At 40.5% G+C, this 8629-nt stretch overlaps 1 protein-coding gene across 1 annotated transcript; it reads right to left on the bottom strand.

Annotated features, from left to right (window-relative positions):
* Window positions 1-36: 36 nt before the first annotated feature.
* On the bottom strand, window positions 37-1733 carry LOC139742226 (uncharacterized). The gene is made up of 2 exons (XM_071652805.1): window positions 680-1733; window positions 37-50 (listed from the first exon to the last, which is right to left on the bottom strand). Exons 1-2 carry the CDS (start codon window positions 1731-1733, stop codon window positions 37-39), a joined length of 1068 nt encoding a protein of 355 aa, XP_071508906.1.
* Window positions 1734-8629: the final 6896 nt, after the last annotated feature.

Here is an 8629-nt window from a genome sequence, read left to right as displayed (position 1 = left end):
ATGTTATACAGTGCACTCCCGTTATAACGAACACGCTTATAGCGAAATTTCTGATACAACGAAGTAAATTTTAGGGCCCAAAATTATCAATAAGATACCTCTGTACACTTTATTTGTTCGGATATTACGAACTTTTGATATAACGAAAGAAAACTGCAGTACCGAGGACTTCGTGGTAACGGTAGTTGCGTGTATGGACTTGTAGTGACGTGCACACTTGGTGCAACACTGATGTAGACATCCCTTCGTCTTTTGCGTCCATACACCAAGAACAGTTATTCAAAATCAAATAGAAACAGCAATGTAAATTGTTCCCAAAGAAGATTCTTGAAGTAAGTCTGTATTTAGCAAGTAGAAGTCACTTTGCTGACTGCAATTGATACTAAACAGCACTTCAAATCATCTTCCCCTGGTTGGCTTTGGTAACCATATCAACGTCATGTATTCGGAAAGAAGGGAATGCACTGAATATTGATCTAGACAAGGCTTTAAACTGTGTTGTAATTAAGCTTTGTATCTATTTTAAGTTCTTGATCAAAGATTAGTTGAATCAAGAAACTGGAAATAAACTCACTGTTGCGACGTTTCGCCAATTATCAATTGGCTTCTTCGGGCGAATGAAGCTCCCGATGATGGAATGGCCCTTAAATAGTGCGAGATTGTGCAGAGCGCACTGGACCTTGTCCAGCGCGCGAAAGACGGCTTGGGATCTTGCGAACGGCCCGGTCCCACGCGTGCGATAAATTGAAGCGGAGACCTCCTCTCTTGTTAAGTGTAGGTCTCTCCACACGTTCCCAAATGGCTTCCTTGACGCCCCTCTCAAACCACTTGGATTCTCTATCCAGAATAATCACTTGATTGGTGTTGAACGAATGTTTGCTGGCATTGATGTGTGTGTATACTGCTGAATCCGGGATGCTTTCTGAGTTGCTGGGTCTTCTGTGTTGGTTCATGCGAGCTTTTAGTGATTGTTGTGTCTCCCCTATGTAGAAATCATGGCAATCCTCCTGGGCACATCGGATGCCATAGACTACGTTTCTCTGTTTTTCTTTGGCGACTCGGTCCTTGACGTGAACTAATCTCTGCCTTAATGTGTTGTGGGGCTTGAAGGCAGTAGTGATGCCCTGTTTCTGAAACAGCCTTTTGATCTTGTCCGACAGATCATGCACGTACGGGATAGTGATGGTGACTTTCCGTCCCTGTGTACCATAGGTTCTCTGTGTGTTCTTGCTTTGTCGTTTCGGGGTGTCTGCCTTAGAGAATGCCCAGTCTGGGTATCCACATCCAGCCAGGGCGTTTTTGATGTTGGTCTTTTCTTTTTCAACCTCCGGTGGACTGTGAACTATGGTGTCTGCTCTGTGGAAGAGGGTCCTGATGACTGCAAGTTTGTGAACCAAGGGGTGATGTGACTGGAAATTAAGATACTGGTCCGTATGGGTCGGTTTCCTGTACACTGAAGTGGAGAGGGTACCATTTGAATCGACGTGGACCTCAACATCTAGGAATGCCAGATGTCCATCCTTGCATGTTTCTTGTGTAAAGGAAATGTGCTTGTCCAAGGAGTTGATATGACCAAAGAAAGACGCACTCTCTTCGTCATGGAGGATGACAAAAGTGTCATCCACGTAGCGGAGCCAGATACGTGGTTTGTGTCCAGAGTAGGTACTCAGTGCTGTGGCCTCAAACTCTTGCATGTAGATGTTGGCCACTATGGGAGAAACTGGTGAACCCATAGCACATCCATGTTGTTGTATGTAGTGCTTGCCGTTGAAAGAGAAATAGGTTGTACTCAAACAAACCCCTAACGCTTCAACAATCTGATCTATGGAAAGTGACCGGGCCGTTCGCAAGATCCCAAGCCGTCTTTCGCGCGCTGGACAAGGTCCAGTGCGCTCTGCACAATCTCGCACTATTTAAGGGCCATTCCATCATCGGGAGCTTCATTCGCCCGAAGAAGCCAATTGATAATTGGCGAAACGTCGCAACAGTGAGTTTATTTCCAGTTTCTTGATTCAACTAATCTTTGATCTTGTACTTCGACTGGATGAATGAGAAGAATTTACATCAGTCTATTTTAAGTTCTTATTCGCAAACATGTAACTATGATCGATTGTCAAAACACTGCTTTTTTCACTCATTACAACAGTTGTTGTTTTTCTTGTGTTACTATCTATATACCGTAATGTTGTTTGTTGCATTATATTGTAATTACAATGGTATTGGTGAAATGATTGGATTTGTGACATATTGTGTGTAGTGTATGATTTTAAGTGTATACTGTAATTTTCTTGCAATTTGTTTGCATCCAGTATTAATAAGAATTTGAATACTTGCGACAAAATCACACTGTCTTCCAATGTTGAATAAAAGCAGTTATCTATCTTCCATCTGTGATAAAGTGAAGAAACCCTCTAAACTCCTACTATGATGCCGAGAAAGAATTCTGTCAAGTTGGTACCTTAAGGGTACGCATTGAATTAATGTCTGAATTTAAGATGATGGCAGAAGCACTATGGAAGGGCAGACCTAAATGATTAGGCCACTTTGACATAAACATTTTCATTATTGTCACCATGATTATCATCATTATCATCATGATTCTTAGTAATCATATTAATATAAGCATTATAAATATCTTTATTTTAATCATTTTATCACAATATTGACCACAATTGCTGTTGTAACTGTTATGTTTATATAAAGCCATGCTTCAACGCACATAATGTTTATCACTGTCTCAATAAATAAAAAAATCACAAGAGTAGAAGCGGCAGTGTTTTGTTTAGTTTCTTATATAACTCTCGAATTGACCTGAAAAAAAAATGGAAAAAAAAAAACACGACGAAATTATTTCGCCCTCTTCCACAGCTGGCTTACTTAAATAGGCGGTACACACTCTGTTCTATAGTATATGACAATAAGATCAAAGAAGTCGAAAAATAACATGATGTCATAATAATAAAAAAGAGAACAAGTTTCCAAGAGAAGAGACTTATATATCATATATGAATACATTATATGTATAATATGTAATATGTAATTTATATATATATATATATATATATACATATATATATACATATATATATTATGTGTGTGTATGTGTGTGTGCGTGTGTGTCTGTGACTCTGTCTGTGTGTCTTTGTTGCAAATATACGAATATAAATACATTACATACATATCAGCGGATGTGTCTATCACCTGTTTATGAAGAGAATATTCGACATGAGAAAGGTAGAAAAATTATATGATTGAATAATGTCGTAATGATGATAGAATTCAAGAGAAATATAAATCAGAATAAATTGATATAAGTATTATCATTATCATCATCAATTTGAACCTCACTGGCTATCGGGCGGAAGCTCGGAAGTCATACGCGGAAGTCTGGTGGATATAACGCCTGTCTAGCAATCTTGAGGTCGTGGGTTCTAGTCCTAACCGAGTATGTATGCTCATGTCTTCTTCTCTTTGGCATCATTGCTATCACTCAAACACTAAATGAATTTGTGCTATTTACTTCGATAAATAGCTAAAACACTTTAATCATCCTTCGGTAACAGTTGTGAGAATATCTACAGAGTAACGAGGAATTCAGACGTCTGAAGAGAGAAAAACGTTTACAACTTAAGGCAGCCTAATGGCAAGACAGTGTAAAGCAAGCTCTTTTACACGGTAATTGTGTACACGTCAGTTCACACCATAATAACCATTAGAATGGAAGACTATGATCACCGGGCATATTCCTCTATCTCTCCTAGCCGATGGAACTCCAATCTTTTCTCTGTGAAATTGACAAACTGGATCATTCCAAAGCCTCACTCAAGACATCACATCTTTCACCAGGCATTCAATTGCTAAATTTCTTGGAGGAGACTGCACCTTTGAATGTTTCTTCAACAGATATATGGTGCTATACAAATGCTGTCGATCATCATCATCATCATCAACTTGTAATGATAACGATCACTTCTTTTCTTTCAATCTGAATTTGTATGGGCACGCTTGTACCAACGCAACCTCGACGTATGATAAATCAAAGAGGTATTATTGAAGTAATTAACCGATGACACATTAGGCGGTAAATCATAAAGGCTGGCCCAGATGGGCGGATAGCAGGTTGAAGGGTGAACGTGACATTTCTTCCCCTTTTTTCCCCTCGTGTGATAAGCTCTGACCCCGAAAAATGACTTCAGTGAAATATGGAATTCATAAACCTTAACCTTCCAAGCTAATTCTCTCTCAGAACGTTTTGAAAAGTCGGCGACCTTTTTGTGAAATCGACTAGATCAATATTATTGTTAGTAGACGAAAGACGGGTTATAACTCTGACGAAAACGGAGCAAGCCCAATTCCCATAAATAGGGAAGATCCCCTGCTGTTGCTACAGCCAGGTTCCAGTAAGCCGTCAACCTCTAAGTTCCTTGTTCCATTTTATCAAAGGTAAGATTAGTTAGGTGTCTTTTCTATTGCAATACACGTGGTACATCACAATAAATTGAGTAATTGTTTGTATTTTCCCGTTACAAAATTCTAAGTTTGTTTGTTGTTGTTTTTATGCCTTGCCGCTGTTTCAATTCATACCTATGCTTCCAGATTACAAAAGTGAATCTCAAGCATATAATTATAGCAAAACGACAGATCAAAGTCAAGATCTGTCACAAAGACAAATGAATTGATTCAAACGTATCTCCTTCTACGATTGTTATTCACTTATTTGAAACTTTCAAATAACTTTCTTGGTCAGAAATTTGAAAACGCACAAATAGTTTTCAAACAAAAGCATAAGTAGGAACAAAATAACAAAACATGATCAGACAAGGTGTCGATTTAGTGTTTATTTGGAAGCACACACACAAAAAAAATATATACACGCGTTTGCTTGTTTCCTGTTTTGTCTGACTTGTTTACAACCTCTTTCTCTCGTTCTCTTCCCCTTACTCTCTGTCGCTTTTTCGCTCATTCTTCATTTTGCTCTTTGTAAGCCCTGAGCACTGCTTTTTTCTACACATACCAGAGATCTCGTTTTTGATACCCTTCTTTCGCGTTTTATCATCCCCTGTCGGATATAAAAGGACCAATCATGAAAGCCTTCTACATTTTTGTCGCGCTCGTTGTCGTCGTCGCCTCCGTAGCTGCGTACGAAGAGGAGGATGAGCTCTTCGACATGCTCGAGAAGCGATCGATGGACGAAGGGGAATTGGAAGAAATGCTCTACGGCAGCGAACTCATGGTCAAGAGGGGACGATTCACTTGTGAGTAGTCGCAGTAGTAGAAGTAGTATCTGTAGTAGTAGTAAAAACGAGGACTTTAATTTCGCGAATTTCGCGAGCGCCAAGATTCGCGAAATTAAAATGCACGCGAAAGTTCTTGTTTACACTATATGCATTGAACGCCAGTGGCACTTCGCGAAAATTTCATGCCATGAAAAAGGCTGTCAGCCCCAATTCGCGAAAATTTCATGCCGCGAATATATCATGTTTTACAGTATGTAGTAGTAGTACATGTAGAAGTAGTATAAGTACTAGTAGTAGTAGTATATAGTAGTATACAAATAATGACTGCTTATGAGGGCACAGTTAAAATTATGGGCCCAAGGTGATGTGAAAACCGTAACTATGCCCGAAGCGAAGATGAGGGCATGGTTATGGTTTTCACAGCACCGAGGGCCCATAATTTTAACTGTGACCCGAATGTCAAGCAGTTATTATTTGTTTTATATACCGAAAATATAGAATCTTCTTATCTGATTGGTTAAAAGGGGAGTCATGAATTAGGTCTAAACAAGGACTAAAAGCTGTTCAAAATTATAGCATCCGCTTTGATTTTGAAATGTAATAAGATTGTTAGAACTTACCAAAATTATGACCTCTTCTAGTTCTACTGGAGTACTGACTGTGTCGATCCATCCAAATCAGAAAGTTTGACTGAGTTCCACAAAAGAGTCAGTAACAGTTAAAATCCATCACGGATGTTTTTGAAATCCATCAATCCAACTGTTCCAACACAAATAATTTAACACAGTCAAGAACAGTTAAACATATTTACAGGTGGCTGATTTCACACTTCTGAAGTTACTTCTGATGAAAATGCACCACGCAGTTGTGAAAATTGTAACTGGTGGGTTTGTTCTCCTGGCTGCTGGTGTTGGTTATACTGACAGGGATGTTCATTGTGCCCCGTGGTGAATTAGCAATGTCACGCAAGATTGCCTCCAGATCAAGATCCTGATTTACATGGCCAGGAATGTTATCAGCAATCGAGGAAGTTGAAGGGATGTCAATAGCTGATGGTCCCGCAGATGGTGCGATTTGGAGTTGCTGGTTTGGATTAGATCTAATTGTTGAACTTATGGCACGGGCCATTTCTTCCTTCTTCTTCTCTGTGGTTCTTGCGTAGTGCTTCAAACTGGATTCGGAATGGTGACCAGACACTGACATTATGTCCCTGTCTTTAAAACCTGCATCCCTCAGAAACGTGATGCTAGTAGCACGCAGACAGTGATTCGTATACACGCGGGTTCCAGCTTTCAGGGAAATTTCCTTCATCTTATCACCAAGCTTATTTTTCCCAAGTGGAGAGTTGCAGTACCATGGACCTGACCTTGGCACTTCTGGCTTGGGTTTCTGCCAGAACCATTCACATTCTGGGTTGAGCTTTTCCACATATGACAAGAAGGAAGCCACTGGACATCTCGCATCATTTGTTTCAATCATCACACCACCTTGGCTCTTTTCAAGATCATCCTCACGGTTGTTTTTGGTGAGTGTATCGTTAAAAGTTATGTATCGCTTTCCAGTACGCGACTCCACATTCACCTCAAAACTATCACGTGTCATTTCTCGCAGATTCTCTCGTCCTCTGTTGCAAAAGTACAACATGAAATCCAAGAATACCTTGTTCTGAAGGCCCAATGGATCAGATACATCCAGAGAATCTTGAATGATGCTCATATCTTCCTCGGCTATTGCCATCTTATGTTTTACATATCCTTTTCCCTTCTGTTTCAATGTTGCTGAGAAGCTCTTGAAGATTCTTGATGATCCAGCAAAATCAGCATGCAGGATGATGTCAGATTTACCTTCATTGATGAAAAAACGTTGGAGCCCAAAACGGATTGCCTGCATGGTCTTTTTGCAGTACAATTCACCATTCTGTTGACGTGCGCTACAATAGAACTTCCCGATGATATCATCCAGGTCAGAATTCGGCAGTGCAACTACCGTTGCCAAATCCATACCAATAAGCTTCAAGTAATCTTCAAACACCTTCACCGCGTACTTCACTTGTTGCTTAGTACTCTTGCTAGCAGCGGCATCCATCATTGCCTTGAGTTCCTCATCATTCACTAGGTGAAATCTCTGATTTTCAGCCATGTTCTCGCTATTTTGACAGATGTAAACAAATGCGCTACTACGTTTTGACTACACGTACCGTGAACTGGCAGTGCGAAGGTCGATCGTCGTCTGCGAACATGAATGAAACTTAGGTCAAATCATCGCGCTGCGACCTGTGCAGTGACCGCTAGTCTCATTTACAGCACGCTGAACGAATGCGCTGCGGTCGTATCATTGGTGCGTACATAATGAGCGATCTATGTGTACGGGGACGCGACTGTCTCCAAACCTATTACAGGGCACAGTTGATCAACTGTGCCCTGCCCCCGGTCACAGTTACTAAAAAATGGGGCACAGCTATTTTCATGACTCCCCTTTTAACCAATCAGATGAGAGGATTCTAGATATGAGGTATATAATAGTAGGTAGTACATATAGCAGTAGTAGTAGTAGTAGTAGCAGCAGAAGTAGTATAGTAGGCCTAGTAGTAGTACATGTAGTAGTGTATAATAGTAGTAGTAGTAGTAGCAGTAGTAGTAGTAGTAGTATTAGTGGTAGTAGTAGTAGTAGTTGTTGTTGTTGTTCTAGCAATAGATCAAAGCTGCATCGGCTCAAATGGATTCTTTGTCATTGCTATTTTCAAGCTGTTGATTTTCCTATATCCAGCATTACCACAATACGCATTCTTTCTCCTTTTCTCTAGTTCTGAAGTGTGTATTTGAATATCCTGTGTTACACTGCTCTCGTCAGAGTACAGGTTGCCTTGATTTCTTGTCGCCCTTATACCTTGGTATCCCTTTCCATTTTGAGGTGCATGTCAAGACCTCGACACCCTGGAGTCGAGCCATATTACCCACAGTCATACTGCCCACGAGTCCTACATCCCACGAGTCCTTCAGCCCTCGAGATAGACACTTAGATAAACGAGGCCCATGAGCTAGAGACTAGGTGGATAAGGCCCATCAGTTCTACATTGCAACGTTGGCTTATATTTATGTAGTGTCGAACTAGTGGGCCTTTCTTCTCTGTGAGTGTCAGCTTGTGGCATTATTTGCGTAATGTCGAGCTCATGGACCTTGTATGTTTAGTGGCTAGCTCATAGGCCTGGTCTACTCGGTGTCTAGAACGTAGGCTATATATGACTCATGGGCCTTCTTTTTTCAATAACAAGCTCGTGGGCAGTATGACTCGTGGGTGTCGAGGATGAACTCCACTTTGTAACTCTTCGGTTCACTCTCATTGTATGTGTATCTGTGTCTTTGTGGTAGTATTTATATCATGAGCTATTTAGA

The sequence above is a fragment of the Diadema antillarum genome, unplaced genomic scaffold, assembly GCF_040938485.1.
Source record: "Diadema antillarum isolate AM-2024a unplaced genomic scaffold, OU_Dant_1.0 scf00000032, whole genome shotgun sequence".
In the NCBI taxonomy this organism is placed as follows: Eukaryota; Metazoa; Echinodermata; class Echinoidea; order Diadematoida; family Diadematidae; genus Diadema; species Diadema antillarum.
Note: the sequence above shows the minus strand (reverse complement) of the source record. Positions and strands in the feature narration are given on the sequence as shown.

Excerpts from the sequence above, each read along its gene's own strand:
- LOC139742226 (XM_071652805.1), bottom strand. The coding sequence starts at position 1,733 with ATGGGTTCACCAGTTTCTCCCATAGTGGCCAACATCTACATGCAAGAG.